The sequence below is a fragment of the Peromyscus leucopus genome, chromosome X, assembly GCF_004664715.2.
Source record: "Peromyscus leucopus breed LL Stock chromosome X, UCI_PerLeu_2.1, whole genome shotgun sequence".
NCBI lineage: Eukaryota > Metazoa > Chordata > Mammalia > Rodentia > Cricetidae > Peromyscus > Peromyscus leucopus.
This window is the reverse complement of record NC_051083.1, coordinates 71,114,277-71,138,455: the sequence shown is the minus strand read 5'-3', so window position 1 is coordinate 71,138,455 and position 24,179 is coordinate 71,114,277. Positions and strand designations below refer to the sequence as shown.

Genomic DNA, 24,179 nt, shown 5'->3' with positions numbered 1-24,179 from the left:
TCCTTTGAGGAATGTTGCTTGACCTGCTTGAGAGCATTATTCAGAAAGTTCTTTTTGTCTCTAACCAAATAACGTGCTGAGAGTGAGAGGGCATGGGAGGGGTCTGGAGGAAGGGAAAAGAAGGAGAAAAGTGATGATATTGTAGCTTAATTAAAAGTATGTATAAAATTCTGGGTTTGGTGGCACAGGCCTTTACTCTCAGAATTTGGGAAGCAGAAGCTGGTGGATCTCTGTGAGGTCAAGGCCAGCCTGCTCTATCTAGAAATCAAGTTCCAAGACAGTCAGGGCTACACAATGAGCAACTATCACAAAAAATGCATTAAAAGTACTTTTTTTAAAAGTTTTCTTCATAGGAACAGAAAAAAAGTATGTTTGCTTGTGTTATCTATTTTGAAACATTAGTACAAATAAACCATCAACTGCTTTCTTTCCCAGATGAGGGGTATGTCAGATAGGTCACTGAGACTAGTGCTGTCCACGTTTAGCAACATACGGGAAGAACTTGGACATCTTCAAAATGACTTGACAGTAAGATTGATTTTGACACTTCTTTCCAAAGTGTTTCTGATTGTTTGCTTCCTAACAGAAATAAAAATATTAAATATACTTTTTAAATGTATTGCAACAATATTACATCTACCTAGACATAAATTATTTGTGAAACAGCTAATTAGCATTGAAAGATGACAAAAGAACTGCCCCATGAATACATGAATGTATGTTGATATGCACTAATTATTTAATTTACCACTAAGATAATTTAATGCTTAAAGCCAAAGAGTCACCTACAAAACTAGAATAACTGTAGTTATTTAATAAAAATTTTCTTCTTTCCTGTGATAATAAAGCATACTTTGAATTTCTCTTTTAAAAAAGCTTGAAACTCCCTTCCTCCCAATAGTTAACCTTTCCTATTTTTTATTTTAATTGGTATTCTTGGTACCATCAAGTAGATACATTCTGAATGATCTCTTCACAATGAAAAACACCTTGAGGACTTTGGAATGTTTTTTTTCCCTACTTTTCTGGTTTATTTCTGCATTCTCATGAGTGTAGTTGGACTTTAATTTGAAAATTCTCCACCTGCTGGGATTAAGAAGTCTTTGTACATTGAAGTAAAACATAAAAATGATTGAGAACTTTCTGCTTCATTGCACTTAGCAGTAGCCAATCCATCAAAATATCCCTTTTAACACAGGTGTTCAAAGTTTGTGTTTTTCTATCTTATATTTTGCTTGACTTTGAAGAATTCTACTTTGTTAAGCAATGACAGATGAAACAAGTTTTTATTTAAATTTTACAACATAAACAAGACTTTGTCTCTTAATAATTTTATATTACTCCAATCCTAATACGTAATTTTGCCTTTAGTCACTGGAAAATGACAAGATAAGACTTGAAAAGGACTTGGCATTCAAAGAAAATCAAATAAAAGAGTATGAAGAACTCTTGGCATCAGTGAGAGCAAATAATCGCCAACAGCAAGTAAGTTGATGTCTTTTGTAGGTGATACTCTAGATTGATAGCTTTCCATATGCACAAGTGCTAGCATATTTAAGTTCTGAGATACAACCCAGACAGTGTTAAAATCTGATGGAACAATTTCTTCATCTGAGAATTGAACAGCTTCGCATATTTTCAACAACTGAATGTCCTCCAAAAAAAAAAAAAAAAAGGACAACCTTATGTGTTATATAGTACACACAACACACAGTTCTCTGTATTTTGGAGCAACAAGAATTGCCAGTGAAAGTCTACGTTGACTCATTCATCTAATTTAATGATACATTAATTGGGAAAAAGAAGCTTCTGTAGATCTTACATTTGTGTACTGAATAAACAAGGGAATGAGCTTAGGCCCATTCTATAGTTGTCTGAGCAGAGATAATTCTAAGCAAACTGTAATGATTCCCTAGAGTTCTTTCTCTTTTTTTTGTCTCATGGCTTGCCCAAAGATTTTACAAAGTTGCTATTTTTACCACAATCAAGGGCATGACCATTTTAGTGACTGTTAGCATACTATGATGTGGTGAATCTATCAAGAATCTAATACAAAATTGAGACACAAAATTTTTTATTTATTTATTTATTTATTTTACAATACCATTCAGTTCTACATATCAGCCACGGGTTCCCCTATTCTCCCCCCTCCCACCACCTTCCCTTACCCCCATCCCACTCCCCATTCCCACCTCCTCCAGGGAAAAGCCTCCCCCGAGGACTGCGATCAACCTGGTAGACTCAGTCCAGGCAGGTCCAGGACACTGAACATTTTATATGAATGTTACTTCTTTTTGCTCAAGTTAGGCAAATGAGATTAGGGACAAGCATAATATGTAGTATGATGTTTAAAATATCATCTAAAGACAAGAATTTAAAAAGATTCAGTTTGAAAACATTTGCTTCAATTTTCTCAATGAATCACTTAAAAGGACATTTCCTCTGCAAAATCAAAATGCATTTTTCTTATGGATGGACTTGTGTCTTCCTTACAGCAAGGACTTCAAGACTCAAGCTCAAAATGTCAGACACTGGAAGAAAATAACCTTTCTCTTCGACATACACTATCAGATATGGAATATAGACTAAAAGAACTTGAATATTGTAAACGTAATTTAGAGCAAGAGAATAAAAACCTTAGAATACAGGTACTAATTTTTATCATATTGTCCTAGTTATGTAATTATAAAGCTATCACTGTTAATAGAATATAAAACTTTACCTTCTGAAGTACTTTGACTCCCTTCTGTTGACCTTAAATGAAAGTTTTATTATTCTTACACCTGAACCTTATCAAATAGCTTCTCATGGTCATTTTTATTATTTCAATGTCTTATTTAATCACATGGTATTCATATAATAGTAAATATTAAAACTTAATATATATTTCCTTCTTAACAATCCAATTACAGACAGTTATTTTGATTTTGTATAGGTATCTGAGACTTGCACAGGCCCGATACTACAAGCTAAAATGGATGAGATTGGCAACCATTATATGGAGATGGTGAAAAACTTGAGACTTGAGAAAGACAGAGAAATTGGCAAGCTAAGGGTATGTTGATCGTACACTGCATGCATGCATGCATATATATAAACTTTTAAAAGCAATAGTGATGTTAGACCTTGAGAGGTAACTCAGAGGTTAAAAACATTTGCTGTTCAATCATGAGGAGCAGAGTTTGGATCCCATCACCAATGTAACAAGCCAGGCATATCCTTCAAAGGCCTATAGCTACAGCTCTGCAAGATCTATCTCCCTCCTCTGACCTCTGCATGCACATACAAGCATGCACACACATGCATGAACAGATAATTCAATACAGTAAATTTTATTAAAGATAATAATTACTATCACCATTACCACCACTCCCCCACCCTACCACTCTTAAAAATAAAAATAAATAGAATGATTTTTATAATTTTAAAGCTAAAAAGAAAAATAAGTAAGTTGATTTTTAAAATATTTTTTTAAACCTTTTCTTATGAATATACTTCTGAATATTAAAAAACAGTGAAATTTCTAACTGGTATTTCAAGTTAAATTATTTTATACTGTAGGTTAATTTTTCTTCTCAGATGGTGAAAAAGAATATTAATTTCATTATCTTGATTTTTATTAATTTTTAGCAATTTATATTTGGGAAATGGGTGGAGGACCCTTCATAATATTACTTAATGCATGTTTATTCAGAAACTTGTAATATTTAAAATTATATAGCTAAGCCATAGTTTAGCTGGATGATTATAAATATTTTAGTTAACTTTTTTAAATTAAAAAATAATTACTCCATTTTCCTTCTCTTTCCTCCCTAAAATCCCTTCTCTATACCCATCCTTTGCTCCCTCTCGAGAGCCTGGCCTCTTTTTCTTTAAATGTTATTATTACATATTTTTACAAATGCCTAAATAAATAAATACAACCTGCTCAGCTATTTAGTGTTTTGTGTGTGTATATATTGGTATTGAATAACCAATTAAGGGATTCATCCCTAGGGAAACCTATTACTCCCACTCTCTGCATTCCTTAGTTGCTTGTAGTTCTTTGTCCATGGCTGCAGCCTGGTGAGATTTTCCCATTCTGTGTTAACATGTCTATTGTCATACTTCTTCAGGTATTGTTTAGGCAGGCATAATATTGAAGCATCATGGGTGAAATTTCCCAGTCATTTCTAGAAGGGTCAATCTCACAGCAGATTTACTGGTTCTCTGGCTTTTACAAGCTTCCTGCACCCTCTTCCATGATGTTCCCTGAGCCTTAGGTTCATAAATTGTGTTTTAGATATATCAATTGGGGCTGGATACCTTATGATCATTTGTTCTCTGTATTTTAACAAATTATACATATTAAGGACTTTGTCATTCATGATAAGTTATACTGGATTTTGTTTAATTAGGATATTTGCAAGGATATAGTACATTGCCTTATAATTCTATGTTGAATGGATTTAACTAACCCTTAATTTACTGAGTCCTAAATGTAGACAGATGCATTTAAATATCTTAGTAGACAAAATGACCAGTGAAATTGTTTTCTAAAATAAATTGAACAAAACTTAATTTGATAATAGTTCTACTAATTTATTCTACCAAATATCTTCCACTGGTTTCCTCTTTTCCAACCTAACATTATTAGTAACACTTTAACCAAGTAGGTTCTATATCCACATATGGGGAAGTAAGAGAGACAGGACATTTATTCAGGCATCTTTTTTTTTTTTTTGAGTTGCAGCCGTTATTATGTTATTCTGGGTTACTTCTAGGATTCATTTAACTCTTGAAAATAATGCTTATCTCCCTGGGATTCTGTGAAAATTCATTTAAGACACACATCAAAAGTAATTTTGTGAACTAAAAGTCACAGTATAACATTAAGATTGAAGGTGCCTTAATTAGTGTTTGAAGAAATCCAAAATGCCTATTTTCTTAGCTTTATTTTATTGTTATGGCCTAAAGCAATTATTGTACTTAATCATAAATAGCAAACACAGATTGTTTAAAATTAGAAATATCTAACTAACACTTTTAAGTTATATTTTATATCAATAAAATTCTATAGACATTTATGGAAATTGATATAGCATTTTTCATTTGATGACTAGCTATGTGACTTGATATAACTATACTTCACTGGAATTCAGTTGTATGTTTTTTAAAAAAGAGCATCATAATAATTATTGTTTCTAAATCCTTAGTCTCAATTAAATCAGTACCAAAAAGATGTTTCAAAAAGAGAAGGAAATTGCAGTGACTTCCAATTTAAGCTTCATGAACTGACGAGCTTGCTGGAAGAGAAGGATTCTCTTATAAAGCGTCAATCAGAGGTAAGAAAAAGAAGAGGAAAACACAGGGTGGAGAAGAAAAGTATAATTAGGTTCTATAGAACAATTACTTCCCATGTATTAGGACACATTGAACTGCAGAGATGGTTCAGCTGTTAAAGGCTAGACTCTTAAAACATTAAGGAAAGGATGCATTACCAAGATATACTTTACTACACATGAGAGCATGTATGTGAATAGTAAAATTTCTGCAATTCAACTGAAGGCAGGAATGGAAGTTAAATAAAAAAAGACTAGTGTTATACCTTTACTATTTCTAAGACATGTAATTTATATTTCATTAGCAGTGAAATTCTCCAAAGCCTGTGAGCTCATTCTAAGGTCATGAACTCCTCTTTCATTTAAGAACTGTATTATATCAGCAGCATGTAGCCCCAAATCTGTCATACAATAGGTACTAAAGGAACTACTAAAAATAATGGGCTAATATTTTATTGTTATTATTTAAAAAATGGCACTTGCAGTAACATTCATGATAAATTCCTGTTTGGATTCTGAATCTGCTTCCTTAATGAAATTTCACCATCATTATTATTATTCATTAACCTTACTTTTCAATTGTTCAGAACAAACAAACAACTCACATTCTCATACTTAGAGAACCATATCCAGTCAATTGTTGACATCCTACCTTAGTTACTGGGGTTCTTTAAAGGCATGTTTAGCATTTTGGCTACTGTGGAACAACATTAGTAGGATTAGAACACTACATAAAAACAAAACAGGAGGAGTGGTGGGGGTTGTTATTAGTAACTTATTACCTCATGTTTATATTTCTGTTTAAATAATCATTATGTTTTATTTGTAAGGAACTCTCAAAGTTGAGACAGGAAATATATGCATCCCATAACCAACCATCCAGTAGTGGAAGGACTACAATCACCACAAAAAAGTAATGTACTTTAAAATGACACTTTAATATGTGAAATTATTATAAAATTTAAGTTATTATTCTCTTAGTTGGTGTGTATATCACTAAAAAGAATTTATTTTTTTACTTGTAAGCAATCCCACTGAAGAAAGGATATTCAAAAAAGACATTGCTACCGTGATTAGGACAATTGTTTATCATATTGATAGTATGTTAAATATTATAGAAGTAAAAACAAATAATTGGTTGTTTATTATGTATGACACAGTATGTATTTATCAGGTGATGAATATTTAGGTTGTGCTCAATTTTGGACTATTATGAACAAAGCTACAATGAACATCTCTGTACAAATGTGGAATATGTACTTCAATTCATTTGAATATAGACTTAGGAGTGAAGTTTGCTGGGTAAGATAGTAGTAGTTTCACTGCTTTCCAAAACTGTTGTGCCATTGTATACTACAAACAGTATTTCACTACTGATGACACTCTTGCATTATGTCATATGTTTCACATATATGACACAATATATTTATATAAATGATGCATATAATAAACACATATGAAATACATATATTCTTTGGATAGAGTTCCATTAAATTCCTTTTCCACTTTGAATTGACTAGTTTTTATTGTAGAATCTTGGTTTTATTCCATTGATCTCTTTGTATTTATGTCACTGTCACACTACTATTAATCCTATAGGTTTTAGTAAGTTTAAAGCCAGATTATTTTTCCTACTAGTTGACTCTTGCTTTTCTATATGAATCTTAGGATAAGTTTGTAGAATTATGTAAAACACAATGTATTTAAACCTTGTTAAGTTCTCACTGCATTTCATAAAATATATATAATATTTTAGTTCTTATCAACATTTTAAAAATAGTAAATATTCTAACGCACACATATGGGGACTTTTAAAATTAAAGCCTATCTTTAACTCATTCCTTCCTCACCAAATTCTTTATTCCTTTGGCTGGAGTATGTACAGGTCTTGTGCATATTGTCACCATCACCCTGAGTTCATATGTGTGCCTGCCCTGTTGTTTCTGGAAAACACTGTTTCCTTGATCTTATTGACCACCTCTGATTCCAAAGTCAATTCTTGTTTTTATTTTTTTCTAAGTATATATTTTATTTATTTTACTACCTGACCACTGTTTCCCCTCCTTCCTCTCCTTCCAATCCCTCCCCCCATCTCCCCTCTGCACCCCATCTACTCCTCCTCTGTCTCTATTCAGAGAAGGTCAGGCCTCCCATGGATATCAGTCAAACATGGCATACCAAATTGAAGGCTGGATGAGGCAATCTAGTATGAGGAATAGGGTCCTAAAAGCTGATAAGAGAGTCAGAGATAGCCCCTGCTCCCACTGTTAGGAGCCCCGCAAGAAGACCAAGCTATACAACTGTAATGTATATGCAGAGAGTCTAGGTAGGTCCCATGCAGGCTCCCTGGTTGTAGTTCAGTCTCTGTGAGCTCCTATGAGCCCAGGTTAGTTGATTCTGTGGGTTTTCTTGTGGTGTCCTTGACCGCTCTGGCTCCTACAATCTTTCCTCCCTATCTTTAGCAGGATTCCCTGAGGTCTGCCTAATGTTTGACTGTGCCTCTCTGCATCAGTTTCCATCAGATGCTAGATGAAGTATCTCTGATGACAATTGGGCTAGGCACCAATCAACTGAGTATTGCAGAATATCATTAGGAATCATTTTATTGTTTTTTTTTTCTAGTCATGTTTGGTTCTATCCTAGGTCTCTGGGCTGTCCAGCTTCTGGTTCCTCGACCTCCAGGTAGTATTGGGGATAGGATCTCTCTTGTGGCATGGGTCTCAATCTGAACCAGTCATTAGTAGGACATTCCTATAATTTTTGTGCCATCTATACCCCAGCACATCTTGTAGGCAAGACAAATTGTAAGTTGAAGGTTATGTGTCTGGGTTGGTGTCCCAATCCCCCCCACTGGAAGTCTTGCCTGGTTATAGGAGATGACCAGTTCAGGCTCCATATTCCCTATTGCTAGGAGTCTAGAAGACTGGAAGACGTCCCATGCTCATGGATTGGTAGGATTAAATGGTAAAAATGGCCATCTTACCAAAAGCAAGATTGATTCAACATAATCCCCATGAAAAGTCTGACACAATTCTTTACAGACCTTGAAAGAATAGTATTCACTTCATATGGAAAAGCAACAACAACAAAACCAGGATAGATAAGAGAGTCTTGTACAATAAAGGAACTTCTGGAGTTATAACCATCCCTAATTTCAAGCTGTACTACAAAGCTATAGAAAAAAGTGCATGGTATTGGCATAAAAACAGCCAAGAAGGTCAATGATGTTGGATCAAAGACCCAGATATAAATCCACACATGTATGGACATCTGATTTTTTGATGATGAAGAAACCAAAATTAAATAATGGAGAAAAGAAAGCATCATCAACCCATGGTGCTGATCAAACTGGATGTCAGCATGTAGAAGAATACAAATAGATCCACATCTATCACTCTGCACAAAATTCAAGTGTAAGTGGATCAAAGACCTCAACATGAAACCAGATACACTGAACCTGATAGAAGAGAAAGTGGGAAATATCCCTGAACACATTGGCACAAGAGAAAACTTTCTGAATAGAACACCAATAATGCAGGCACTAAGATTGACAATTAATAAATGGGACCTCATGAAACTAAAAACATCTATAAGACAAAGGACACCATCAATAGGACAAAATGGTAGCCTTAGAATGGGAAAAGATTTTCAGCAATACCACATCAGATAGTGGGCTAATATTTAAAATATATAAAGAATTCAAGAAACTAGACATCAACACACCAAATAACTCAATTAAAAATAGGGTACAGGCTCTAAACACAATTCTCAACAGAATCTCAAATGGCTGATAAACACTTAAAGAAGTGTTTAATATCCTTAGCCATCAGGGAAATGCAAATCAAAACAACTCTGAGATTCCATCTTACACCTGTTAGAATGGTTAAGATTAAAAACACAAGAAACAGCTCATGCTGGTGATAATGTGAAATAAGGGGAACACTCCTCCATTGCTGGTGGGAGTGCAAACTTGTACATCCACTTTGGAAATAAATATGGTGGTTTCTCAGAAAACTGGGAATGGATCTACCTCAAGACCTAGCTATACCATTCTTGGCCATATACCTATAGGAAACTCCATCCTACCACAAGAACTCTTGCTCAACTATGTGCATAGAAGATTTATTGGTAATTATCAGAAGCTGGAAACAACCTATATGTCCCTCAACTGTTTATTTGAGTATTATTCAGCTGTTAAAAAGCAATGACATCATGGAATTTTAAGGCAAACGGCTGGAGCTAGAAAAAAAAAATCATCCTGAGTAAGGTAACCCAGACACAGAAAGACAAACATAGTATGTTCACTTCTAAGTGGATATTAGCTGTAACAGATTACCATGCTACAATCCACAGACACAGAAAAGCTAAGTAACAAGGAAGACCCTGGGAAAGAGAAATAGAAGAGATCTCATGGGTGAACTGGGGGCAGGTGGGGATGGGAACATGAGGGATCAGGTGGGAGAGGGAAAGAGGAATAGAGTACTGAGAGAGATAATGGAAATTGGGGAACATCTTGGGGACAACTTGAAACCTAGCACAATGGAAATTCCCAGAAATCTATGAGGCTGACCCTAACTAAGACTCCTAGCAATGATCTCACTACACAGCACTGGTGTTGTAGTTACTTTTCTATTGCTGTGAAGCGACACTGTGACCAAGGTCTCTTATAAACTGCTTATAAAAAATGTTTAATTGAGGGTTTGCTTACAGTTTCAGAGAGTGAGTCCTTGATCATCATAGTAGGTAGCATGGTAGGTAGGCAGGATTGCATTGCACTGGAACAGTAGCTGAGAGTTACATCTGATCCACAAGCACAGGGGAGAGTGGGGGAGAAAGGGAGGGAGAGAGACAAAGAGAAGGAGGAGGAGGCAGGGAGAGAGAGAAGGAGGGAGGGAAAGAGGAAGGGAGGGAGGGAGAGGGAGGGAGGGAGAGAGGGAGGAAGGGATATAGGGAGGGAAGGAGGGAGAGAGAGAGGGAGAGAGAGAGAGAGAGAGAGAGAGAGAGAGAGAGAGAGAGAGAGAGAGAGAGAGAGAGAGAGAGAGAGAGACTGAGTGAAAGGAAGACTGGAATGGGATTTTGAAGCCCACCTTCAGTCACATATCTCCTCCAACAAGACCATAACTCCCAATCCTTCCCAAGACAGTCCCACCAGTTAGGGACTAAACATTCACATGTATGATCCTGTGGGTGCCATTCTCATTCAAACCCTTATACCTGGCTGGCCTCAAACTCACAGAAATCCACCTGCCTCTCTCTCCCAACTGCTGGATTAAAGGTGTATGCCACCATGCCCAGCTGTCTTTCAGTTAATGAGACAGTAATTTGTAGATTTTACATTATAAATCTTACACTTCTTTGCTGTGTTTTTTCATGCTATTATTAGTACAATTATTTTCCTTTTAGGAGAAAAACTTCCTGGGTATGGGGTTTTTGCCTGTAAGTGTGTCTGTATACTATGTACATGTCTGGGTGCATGGGAAGGCCAGAAGACGGCATCGGATCTTCTGCAACCGGTTACAGATGGTTTTTAAGCCACCATGTGGGTGTTGGGAATTGAGCCAGAGTCCTATGAAAGAGCATCCAGTGTTCTGAACCTCCAAGCCATTTCTTCAACTCCTAGAATTATTTTCAGATCATTTATTATAGGGATATAGGATTACAGTTGGTAGTCTGTTTATTCATTTTATATTCCTCAAGGTTAAAGATCCATTATAATATATTTTTTTACTGAACTCATCAAAATTATATGAGATCATTTCATTTGCAAATAACATCTTCATTTTCAATTTAGGTACATTTTATTTCCTTTTTCTTACCTAATTACCCTGATGCTTCCAACACAATGTTAAATAGAAGTAGGAAAGGGATAAAGGGATTTTTTTTTTCACTTTTCCTGAGCTTAGCAGGTATGTAGGTGAAATCTACTCTTTATTTTTCAAATATGTTAGCTGTAATTTTTTATATAATTGAAGATATTCACTTTCATTAGTTATGACAGTGCTAGAAAATTTATATTAGATGATCAAAAGAGTATGTGCATGGTTCTATAAATAATATACGACATTAAGTGATTTTTTTTTTTTTTTTGGTTTTTTGAGACAGGGTTTCTCTGTATAGCTTTGCGCCTTTCCTGGAACTCACTTGGTAGACCAGGCTGGCCTCGAACTCACAGTGATCCGCCTGGCTCTGACTCCCGAGTGCTGGGATTAAAGGCGTGCGCCACCACTGCCCGGCCATTAAGTGATTTTTAAGATGTTAGAATCTCAGAACTGTTTGAGTCAAATGCTCTTGTTCATGTTATTCAATTATTTTTATATGTTATTGGATTTGGTTTACTAGCATTTTGTTGAGAATTTTTAATTCTGCATTCACAAATGCTATTCATCTGTTTTTTCTATTAGTCTTATGATATATTTCTGGTTCTGGTAGCAGGTTACAACTTATTCAGAGAATGAAATCAAAAGTGTTTTTTTAATCTTAGTCTTTGGGAGAGTTTCCAAGGATTAGCATTAATTCTGTAAATTTCTGATACGCTATGCTAGTTGCAAATATTTGAGGATTGTTTTTCGTTTGTGGGAAATTAGTTTGTGTTTGTTTTGTTTTTCATGGTTTTTCTGTTTGTTCTTGAGATAGATTTACTCTTGGTATTCTCCCAAGAATTTATTCATATCATCTGTGTTACCTAGTCTTTTTACATACAGCTTTTCATAGTACTTTTATATACTGATTTTTATTTCTTCAAAGTCAGTAATAGTGATTTTTTCTTTTCCCCATGTAATTTTAGTAATTTGAGTTCTTTCTTTTTTTTTCTTGGTCAATCTGTATTAACTTTTACCTTGTCATTTATATTTTTATTTTTATTGATTAAATTGGCTCTTTAACAATTTCACACATGTACACAATGCACTCTGTTTATTCTCCCTTCGCATTGTCTCTTATTTCCCTCTCATCTATCACCTACCCCTCTTTCTTCCAAATCCCTTTTCCTAATCCATGTCTTTTTTATTTATTCAACATCAGTAACAGTGATCTTCTATTTTACCTATGCAATTTTAGCAATTTGAGACCTTTCACTTTTTCTTGGTCAATCTATTATTTGTTAATAATTTAGAAAGAATTTTGATTTCAGTAATCTCTATCTCCCATCTAATCTTTACAATTTTATTTTCTCTCTCTCTCTCTCTCTCTCTCTGTGTGTGTGTGTGTGTGTGTGTGTGTGTGTGTGTGTGTGTGTGTGTGTGTGTGTTGGCTGCTTTCTCTTATTTAAAGATTTCTAAGATACAAGCCTAGGTGACTGAGATTGTTCTTTCCTCATGAAAGAGGCACTATAGCTGGAATATTTTCTCTTGAGCCTTACTTTCACTGTATTGCCCAAGTTTAAGTATGCTTTATTATTGTATTTGTTTACGATATTTCCTTTCTTTTTCATTTGTGCTATGAATGGAACACAGGGCTTCATACATAACAAAGAGGCAAGCACTGTGAGACATTTACTGCCAGCTTCTGGAAAATATTTTGTGATTTTTTTGGGTGGGGGTATACTCATCAATTGTATCACTTAACTTACAAAACATTTGTGAATTTCTTAAGGTATTCACTTTTATATCTGATTTCACTCCATTTTAACTAGAACATACTCTGTTTTTCTTAAAGTTATTGAGTCTCATTTCATAGTCTTAACATTTAGTCTATCCCACCCAAAATTCCATATATATTCAAATATATATATTTTAATTCTTTTTAGGTAGAAAATATTATTGATGTTCACTAGACATGGATGTAAAATGCTATTCAAGCCTATTTCCATGTTCACATTCTGTCCAGTTTATTATGTATAGAAAGTGGTTATTGAAACGTCCACATATTTTTTACTTATTTCCATGTTCAATTCTTTTTTTTTTTGTTTTTTTGTTTGTTTGTTTGTTTGTTTTTTGAGACAGGGTTTCTCTGTGTAGCTTTGCGCCTGTCCTGGAACTCACTTGGTAGCCCAGGCTGGCCTTGAACTCACAGAGATCCTCCTGGCTCTGCCTCCCGAGTGCTGGGATTAAAGGTGTGCGCCACCACCACCCGGCTTTTCCATGTTCAATTCTGCCCAGTTTTGGTTCATGTAATTTTGAATTTTGTTATTAGGTACATATATGTTTATAATTTTTGTAATGCCTTTTGAAATTGTCTCCAGAACTTTTTTAAAATAAATTTTGAAATTGTGTTTATTTATTTTGTCTGTGCATGCCATGGCATACATATTGTGATCACAGGAGAGCTTATGTGACATGATTTCCTTATTCCACCAAGTGCATTCTGAGGATTGAACTCAGATCACCAGGCTTCAAAGAAAGGGTCTTGACCTAGTTAGATAATATCTTGGTCTTCAATTTCATATAGTGCAGTCTTGCATAAGTCTTTAAATTCTCAAAGCCTCTTCCCAGTGACATACTTCTTCCAACATGGCTAGACCTCCTAAATGTCCCCAGACAATTCTACCAACTAGGGACCAAGCATTCAAATCTCTGAGATTATGGCAGATATCTCATTCAAACCACCCCACAGAAGTTTCAGTCCATGGTTATTTGGTCTCACTGCCTTTATTTGGGCCTATGATAAAACAGAAATTCTTAGCAGTGAGCACATGGCAGAAGCAGCTGTTTAGCTCATGACAGTCAAGAATCAAAGATGACAGGACAGGCTATGATCTCAACATCTTCTAGGGTACACCTCCAATGGCCTAAGTTCCTTTCACTCGATCTCATCTCCTAAAGGTCATGTCACTTCCTAATAGTGCTACAGAATGGCAACAATGTCTGCTTTTCTAAAACTTACCTATATTATAGCAGAATTTTCTGCTGTATGGTATATATGTTATAATCATTTTGTTCTAGGGCTATTTTTTTATATTTAGGGAATTATTTTTGTTTGCTTATTTTTTAAATAGTACAACTAGCTGGTTCTTTATACAATTGAAAATTTACTGTTAGAAAGCATATTAAAAACCCTTATACTTATGGCAATTATCTACAATGTGTGTTGAAATCTACCATCTTGTTAGATGTTTGGAATTTGTTCAACATTCTCCTTATTCCTCCTTTTTTACATTTTTTATTTTAGATTTTCTTTCATGATATAAATCATTTGTTAATTGTTTATTATGTGTATTTGTTTTCATTGTTACTTTATAGTTTATAATATATAGTATTCTTTAGCCTATCATTCTACCTTCAAACACTATCATACTTATCATATGTAGCATATTTCTATTTACTCTTTATGATCTTTTTGTTATTTTTACCATATATACTTTCTCATATACATTATGAAAAGTTTTACTTTTAAAAATTAACTACCTTTTAAAAACATATTAATAATAACAAAAACAATATTTTAAGTTTTTCTACATAATTATCTTTTCTGATTCTATTAATTCTTTATCCTGGGTTCAAATTATAACTAGTATCATCACCTTTTATCTGGCTACATTTTTGTGCTGCTCATCTAGCGAACAATTCTCTTGACTTTGACTTTTAAGTTGGAAAACAGTCTTTTTAAAAAAAATTTTATTCATTTTGCATACCAACCACAGTTCTCCCTCCTCTTTCTCCCACCTCCTCCCTCCAACCCATCCCCCATTCACTCCTCCAAAAGGGTAAGGCCTCCTCTGGGGAGTCAACAAAGCTCCTACCCCATCTCAAGGCTGAGCAAGGCATCCCACCATAGGGAATGGGCTCCAAAAAGCCAGCTCATGCAGGAGGGATAGATCCTGGTCATACTGCCAGGACCTGTCAAGCAGACCAAGCTACACAACTGTCTCCCACATTCAGAGGGCCTAATTTGGTCCTATGCAGGCTCCACTGCTGTAAGTCAAGAGTTTGTGAGTTCCCAGGAGCTTGGAAAGCAGTCTTTATCTTGCCTTCTTTATTCAATCGAGAATATGTGACAGGTATATGCTCCACTAATCACACTGCATGTCCGAAACCCTGGAAAGTATAAACCCTTACATAAATTGTCTTTCCTTATTTGATTTTTAAAACAGATATTATCAATATCAGCATATAATGTTTTCCTTTATTAAGTACTGATTTTTTACCTGTTTTCTTAAAGAATGTATATATCTGAATATTCAGCATCACTAATCTTGTGCTTTAGGAAAATAAAATGGTTTTGTGTGGTATCATCAGTTGACCTGATGACAAAGAAAGTTGAGTTACTGTGAATAGCATATATGGCATGGATACATTAAGTAAAGGAATAATACATACATAGAATATAATACAACAGAACAAGACTTGATTACCCTACTCAGAATGGTGCAATATTTATAAGTTAAGAATTATTTATTTAGGGGATTTTCATCTAGTATTTTGGGACACGTTTGACAATGAGTGTCTGGAACTGTCATAGTCGGGGGCGGGGCAGAATACTGCTTTTTTTCTCTGTAGAGAATAGCACTAAAGAGATCTGCCCCACGAGATATGGCTGTGGTGTATATTATTGTGTCACTTTAACTTGATAAGGTTTCTGAAATCCATTTGTTTTCTTTTTTCCTGTCCTGTAAACATGAAAAATTCTCTAAGCAGTGAGCTTGTTATTTATGGTACTTATTTTATTTTTATCTTTTCTGTGTATCATTGTCCTGTGCTACCAATGATCCATCATGGACAGAGGCAGAAGTTTCTCCCATTTACTAAACACAAAAATAGTGATAGTTGTTCTTTTATATTGAGAAGGCATTTCATTTGAAACTAATAAAAATTATTCAGCAATAAATTGATTTAAACAGGAGACTGGAAATGGGAATGGCTACAAATGAAAGTTATTTCATAATACTTGTGATTCTGTTTTTGGTGTATAGGTATAGGACACAATATCCAATCCTAGGTCTCCTGTATGATGACTATGAATATATACCACCAGGAAGTGACACACAGACTATTGTGATTGAGAAAACTGAAGACAAATGGACTTGTGTAAGTTTATTTGGGCATTTCTAGTCTGTTTTAATTAATTATATACTTACAGCTTTGAAAAATTAGGTAAAATATCAAATGCTATAGACAATTTGAAGGGAAATGAAGCATGAATGTGCATGCATCAATAGAATGTTTTGTAATCTTAAATGTAGATATGTATTACCTTTCATTTCTATAAAATCTGAAAAGAGAGTTGTGTCTGTTTTCTCTCTACACTGTAAAATCCTTCAGCTTAAAATTCTAGAGTTTAATGTAAGGCTGAATAACCATGCAAATGACATGTACTCTAATATTTACTTTCTACAACTTCCTTCAACATAACCAGACAACATAGATATCAACACCATTCTAAATAATTCAACCCATTATTAAGGGCTGATTATTTTAAAATCTTTCTTATAATGAATGTCAGCTATGTTGTTAAAACTTTTACTGCTTTCTTTGTTAACCTTTATAGTAGTGATCATCAAAGATTAAATATATCTTTCCTAGCACAGTGGTTCTTTCCAGTGGCATCCACTTCTCAACTTATTGTCTTTAGATATTTTCAGTTTTCATTAGAGATTAACTATATTAGCATCTACTGGGTGTAGACCACACGTACTACCATGCATCCTATGGTGTTCAGGACCCTCCCTTACCAAAGAATTATCTGTCCCCAAATTTTAATAGTGCTGAGATTGAGAAAACTTGCTAATATTAAAAAAGAGCTTCTGAGTTTTTCTTAATCATATACTTCTACAGTCTTACATGATATTTAATAGTAATTCACCAATCATGAGCACAGGAATGTGTAACATTTCTCAGGTACAATGGACAGAAACAAGTTTCAGAATCTCACCCTTCAAACCACACATGACCTTATTCAAAACCATGTGGAAAGTAACTTCAGTGCTAACATTTACCTGTCAAATGGCTTATATGCTAAAAATAGGCAAAGCAAATCCATGGTTAGTAAACACAAGAAGTGGCTTATCAGGGAAAGTACAGGCTGATTGCAAGGGAGCAAAGGAGGGTATCCGGTTTACTAATAATGTTTTGTTTTCTGAGATGTGTGGTTTTGAGTATATGTGTGCAGTTTGGAAACTAATGTTTATAATACATATATTTTAACATTTTTATTGTATTTTGGTAAGTATATGGTGACAAACAATAAATCTTACATCTTAAAATTACACTTTAGTTATGCTGTTACTAAACTTAAAAGTTGTTAAATCATACATTAAAATATATATTGTATAGTCAAATAAGCTCAAATACTTGAGTAATAATAAAAATCATGAAGATTTTAATTCTAATGGTCTTCCACAGTACATAGGCACCAATCTTTTAAGTAATCAGTGGAAGTAAGCAGTATTTAAAAAATCTGCAGCAAAAATAAAAATACATGCAAAGTTTAATCTTTTAAAGTCATTTTTCTTAGGTCATTACTTAGTTGGGAACTATTACTAATAATCAAGTGATAAAGAGAATTTGATAACTCAACAATAAGATTATTAACAAAAGAGGTTTGCACAGGGTACACAATTTTAATTTAATGATTTGATGCTGAAAGTTAAGACTCAGAAACAATTGATAGTCTAACTACATGTGTCTCAGAGGTGACAATAGAGTGAGAATCTGTGGAATAAAGGGTCTAGTGTAGTAGCCATTTCTTCTGTCTCCAGTGAAATAGTTAGGTCTGAAAGAGATATAGAGGAATATATTTATACAGGTTCACAGATGATAGATCTGTATTAATTGTTAGAGCTATTTCAGCATATACTTAACCTCTAAATATGACAATAAGAAGAAAATGCACCTGATCTCCCTCTTTCTGGTTTAGTCATTTAAAACACATGCCTTAAGTCAGAGAGATCATCATTTTATTGAGCACTATATGAAAGAGTATATAAAAGTATGATACATTTCTGTTAGGAGTATATATACCCAACTGAATAATTTTAGAACTATATACTTGTAGTAATGGCAGTATTTTAAAATAATTGTGAACCTATTTTAAAAGATATATTTTTTTCTTTTCTAGCCATGAATGAATCCACTTTGCTGTACTACAACTCAAAGGAGATTTTCTTTGTCTGCAGCAGTATTTTAATTGTTATTTTTCTATTGCTAAAGCGCAATCAAATTGTGAACCATGGTCCTACCCCAATCAATCTAATGGGATGATTTAATTGTGAAGATGAGTTCCCCAGCCATTTAGGAGACCTGAATCCTTTTGTATACATTGATATATTTGATACAACACCATACAAATGGAAAGAAAAAAACTTTGTTTAAACTCTGTTTGCAGACATTGTAGAACCTAACCTGATACTTTCATATAGGGTGCTTCATTTATGTTGAACTTCTTCATAAGTATAGACTCTTTACAAGTTATTCTATTATGTTAAACATGCAATTTAGCTACTAGATTCAATGCTGTCTTTCAGCAAAATAAAGGCAAATGACAATAAACTTAAAAAAATAGGTTAACTAGAGCATGAAATATACAGCCTAAATGCATTTTTATCACATTGAGTTTGTGACTAAATGAGAGTATGGCAATACTAACATGCCTCAGATATAGCTAAGTCAAAGGTGGAGGTTAATGTTGTTAATCAAGGAAATGGGCTAATGTCTTTTTAATAACTACATTAATTAAATTATACATTATGCAACTTGGTTCTAAGTACATGTTAGTATCTGAGAGAATCTGTTCTTTCAAAACATGTTTTCTGTAAGTGATCCCATTCACTTTCTTAAAAACATATAATACTGTACTGTAGTAGTGGGACAATAAGAATGTAGAAGTTTTCATAGTGATAAATAGACATAATATATAGTCATAAAAGCTTTAGTAGTAAAAATGGCAATAAAAGGTACTTGATAACACTCTTACTTGGAAAATATTTTATAGTTGAGTCTTTAATGTATTTAGAAGTTTCTAAGTTGAATTGTAATGATTTTACAAAGTGGATACAAGTATTTGTTAAATATATTACAATGATGAAATCTCATAATATAACCTAATTAAAAGGTACAAAATTTTCTTCATCAAAGTTAGGATTAATATAACAAATGTATTCAGGTTACATGTTTAGTACATAATTTAGTACTAAAATATCTACAGAAACCTTTATACAATTTTTCAATATTTTATAAGTATATTCCAATAATTATTCATTATGCTAAGAAGCAAATAAGATAAGCATGGCTGTGGCACTACACTAACTATGGGAGAAAAAATATTTAAAAGGTATTGATATAAAATTAAGAGTCTTATTTATATTTTCATAACACTTGAGCTAAACATTAAGTTCTACAACATGAATAAAATTGGTTGTATCAAAATTTTATCATATAAAATGTTAATGTTTCATATTACTGCAATGCCCCTATATTTTATGAAAAGATCAGTTTCTTCTCTGATTGCTACTCATATACATAACTGTGGCAAAAGTGTGCTGTTATTCATACATTACAAAAGTTGTAAAATGTTCTAATTTCCTTGACAGAAAGCTGCCACAATTACAGTTTGAAAATAAGAATAAGTAAGACTTTTTCAAAACTACTAAAAACTAATCATATCCAAAATTATAGGGCAATTAAGAAGACAGCCCATTTGATCAAGGATAGTGAATTGGAGTCATACATAAATTTCTCATTATATTTACCAGCTTAAAAAAAAACTCGTACAAAATTTAATGGCAGAGAGATTTTCTCTGTATTTGAAAATAAGATCAATAGAAATAAGAGTTTGAACAAAAGTGATGTATTTTCCTCCCACCAATTAATGAAGTTTCTCAATGAAAACTCCAGTGATGTCAGGTGAGGATGCCTGCTTATCTCATTTCTATTTCCGTATGTTTTCACTTCAGATTTGTCAAATAAAATGAAGACTAAAGTCTGGCATGCAAAATTTGTTTATATGTCTAAATAAAATATGTTAAGCATTTATATGGTCTTTGTGGAAGTTTGAATAGGAAATGTACAGGAAAGATTTTTAGCTTATCTTCATATTTTGCCAGGAAGTTTTTATCATTTGAATGTTTATACAGGAGGTAAGAGACAATAGTGTAAAACAAATCCAACAAACGAAGTCTTCTTGAAGTAGCCTACTCAAGTGGAACTTTAACAAAAGTTTGACATCCAGCTGATGAAAAGTATTATACCTTTGCTTACAAATGTAGTTTTGTAAGCCCAAACATGGTTTGTTAAGACTGGTGCTTTAATCATATTACTTTTTTCAAACTTGAACAATATAAAAAGAACACAATTTAAAAAATATTTAACTATAAAAATTTATATCAATTTAACAAAAACCTGTCTCTGAATTTTTCTCATTATTGCAATTTATGAAGATTACACTTCTTTGGAAAATACAAGTTCTTTTGAAATTAAATGTTTTCAAAAGATTTCCTCATATAGCCCATCTTCACCATGACAAATCATTACAAAATTTACTTGATCATGTAGGGGTTTTTGTTTAACTGAAATAAAAATAGTATTTCATGCTTACTCTAGGATAAATAGTAAACAAGGTATTTCAGTAAAGAGTATAATAAGCACATCTTTCATTAATAAAAATTAACTAATATTTACTCCAGAACAAGTCATACCTCTTTTTATTATACAAAGGAATAATGGAATTGTTATATGACACAATTACATGACAGCCAGTATCAATTATGATGTTCTTGGTAAATTTCTTGAATTCATCTTATAAAGAATGTGTTTATAAAAAGCTGGGTGTGGTGGCACACACCTTTAATCTCAGCACTCCACTCCGGAGGTAGAGCAGGTAGATCTTAGAGTTTGAGGCAAGCCTGATATATAAAGTAAGTTCCAAGACAGCCAAGGCTACACAGAGAAACCCTGTCTCAAAAAAAAAAATGTGTTTGTACACTTTGGTTTCCCATCCTAGCATATTTTTTTTGTTTGAAATACATGCTACAAAAATCCTTTAAGGGACAGACTTTAAAATATAATGCTTTAAATATATGTACTTTGCTACTACCATCAGTGTTGAATACTCTGTATGGATCCAGACCCAACAAAGCAAACCAATTTGTTTAAATGAGCCAATATATACATATTTTTATGTAGTTTCCTAAAGGAGTCTAGTGAGATAATCATATTGTGGAAAATACCTGTTCCTAGGATAAGAGAGTTTGTAAATCAGATGGGAGGTGACTTAAGACATTAAGGGGTGTATGAGGCAGTATCAATATTGTCAACTGGTTCCGATTTTTAAATGAAACAAAATTCTCTTTGGAGTACTTATTTGAAAAATGTACAAACATAAAGGCATAATCCTTGGAACAGGCAGGCACCTAGGATCAGAGTTTGGATGCAAGGTCTCTTAATAGGTTTCAAGGGTACATGGTAATGCTTTTAGAAGGGTAGAGTTAATCTGCACAAAGTTGAGAAATAAGGAAGATTCTTTAAACTAACGGCATTCTAGAATTATGATATAGCCTTATACATGCATGCTTTTCTACATGAAGATTTACTAATTCAAAAATTAAAGAAAACTTAATTGGATAGAGTCCCAGGTTTTGCTGGCTATGATTCTTTTGTTCCTCTGCCTTCATAAATGAGGAATTCTATCACTTACCAAAAATTCTTTAAACAGTATCAGGAATTCCCTTCAAATTAAACTATGGGGGAAGGAGACATCAAATAACCAATTATTGGTAAATGAATGAAGAGAAGAGGACAAATATAAATGAAACAAGCTATGTAATGTAACGTTAATCATTGAAGATTTATAATGTGTGTATAGAAGTTAATTTTATTTTATTAGGTATCTAACTTTTTAATTTTTTTAATCTTATTTTATTTTACAATATAATTTAGTTCTACATATCAGCCACGGATTCCCTTGTTCTCCCCCTCCCCTTGCCCCCACCCCACTCCCCATTGCCACCTCCCCCCACCCCGACCCAGCAAAGGGGGCAAAGACTCCCCTTCCCGAGGATTGAGATCAACCTGGTAGACTCAGTCCAGGCAGGTCCAGTCCCCTCCTCCCAGGCCGAGCCAAGCTTCCCTGCATAAGCCCCAGGTTTCAAACAGCCAACTCATGCACTGAGCACAGGACCTGGTCCTACTGCCTGGATGCCTCCCAAACAGATCAAGCCAATCAACTGTCTCACCTATTCAGAGGGCCTGATCCAGTTGGGGGCCCCTCAGCCATTTGTTCATAGTTCATGTGTTTTATTCGTTTGGCTATTTGTCCCTGTGCTTTATCCAACCTTGGTCTCAACAATTCTCACTCATATAAACCCTCCTCTTTCTCGCTAATTGGACTCCCGGAGCTCCACCCGGGACCTAGCCGTGGATCTCTGCATCCAGTTCCCTCAGTCATTGGATGGTGTTTCTAGCACGACAATTAGGGTGTTTGGCCATCCTATCACCAGAGTAGGTCAGTTAGGGCTATCTCTTCACCATTGCCAGCAGTCTATTGTGGGGGTATTTTTGTGGATTTCTGTGGGCCTCTCTAGCACTGTTAATTTTATTCTTGAATTGATGTGTGTATAAAAAATCTTTAGAAGTGCAAGGTTTATATTGGTGGTTGTCTTGCTTGAGACACGAGTTGAATTTGAGGACTCTATCTTGGAAATAATTCCTGATATATTGTGTCATGCCATAGATCATTTTAAAGGAGGAGTTGAACAAATCCATCTGCATGTGATGGCTATGAACTATTCTGTAAAAAGGACTTTTTAGTAATTCCAATATAGACACACTGGGCAGTGGTCTGCCAGGAAAATCTGTTCTTTAAAGGACTATCTTAAATTGTTACATGAGCTGAATTTTTATTCTGTCTGGACTGGTGATTTTTAGGGACAATTTATAAGAAACAGATCTATTTTTGTTTAGTTCCATTGTAACCCTGAACAATCTCTTTATATGGCACCTTGCTTCCCTCAGCAACCTTGTGATATAGTCCTTATAGTCTCCAAAATGATCTTCAAATATAAACCAAAGGAGGGAAGAAAGGAAAGAAAGAAAAAGAAAGTGCTCCATTCTTTCAGACCCACAGTGATTTCCTACTAGAGACTTCTCCCAGACCCCATCTCTTTATCAGTCCTATTTGCTCACAATTGTCTGGCAACAGCTTATTTCATCTCAGATTATTTGTATTTACAAGATTCTTTTTCTTGCTCTTAATGGCATGTCCCTAATATGGATTTTCTTTATCCATTTACCCAGTTATTTAGGCAAGAGCACCGAAGAGTTCTAGAATTACACTGGATGCTCTTTGTGTAACACCTTAGTACTTAGTACTCACAGGGTGACAACAAAGGTGAACTTGCTAGAACTGTAAAACTGTAGCCACTACAATTGAATTTGAATGTGCATTTCAATAAGATCCCTAGGTGAACCTTATACTTATTAAATTTGTAGAGCACTGGTCTAATACATGAAGCTAATAGATTTCTTCTGCTGCTAATGGGCTTTAAAGAATAATCACTCAGTTGGGAGAATTTTAACTTATAGTGCTATATATATATACGTGGAATATGAATTCTGTTAAATAATAACTATTGGAGAATAGCAAATTGTTGTATGCTTATTTTCAGAAATATTTCAAAAATGACTGAAACAATACTTTTTCTTTTGAATGTATATTGGGAAAATTACTAGATTAACTCATTTCTCAGAACAAGATCATGTAAACAGTTTAAGAATTTTTAGGTGTCTTTCTAATAATCAATCTCAGGTCTTAAAATGAGCACCTTTACTTAAAGTCTTCCATCATGGTTTTATCAAATAATACCTAGTTTTGAGGAATAAACATGCCATAACTCATTGTTAATTGTTTAAATCCCAGCTCATGTTAATTAATGCACAAAATTGAACAACATATTTTTTTAAGATCAAACTGCCTAAGAGAAAGTTTAAGTGA

General features: G+C 34.0%; 1 protein-coding gene across 2 annotated transcripts in view; it reads left to right on the top strand.

Annotated features, from left to right (window-relative positions):
- Pof1b (POF1B actin binding protein) overlaps positions 1-20,224 on the top strand; it is a 72,048-nt gene extending 51,824 nt beyond the window's left edge. The window contains exons 10-17 of one of the 2 annotated variants that reach the window (XM_028874753.2): positions 436-528; positions 1,372-1,485; positions 2,496-2,648; positions 2,936-3,055; positions 5,196-5,324; positions 6,152-6,234; positions 16,168-16,282; positions 18,312-20,224. In XM_028874753.2, the coding sequence (XP_028730586.1) occupies positions 436-528; positions 1,372-1,485; positions 2,496-2,648; positions 2,936-3,055; positions 5,196-5,324; positions 6,152-6,234; positions 16,168-16,282; positions 18,312-18,317 (813 nt within the window). In that variant the 3' untranslated portion in view covers positions 18,318-20,224. Of the gene's footprint in view, positions 1-435; positions 529-1,371; positions 1,486-2,495; positions 2,649-2,935; positions 3,056-5,195; positions 5,325-6,151; positions 6,235-16,167; positions 16,322-18,311 lie in introns of those variants that run through there. The other variant, XM_028874752.2, reaches the window with a different exon arrangement.
- Positions 20,225-24,179: the final 3,955 nt, after the last annotated feature.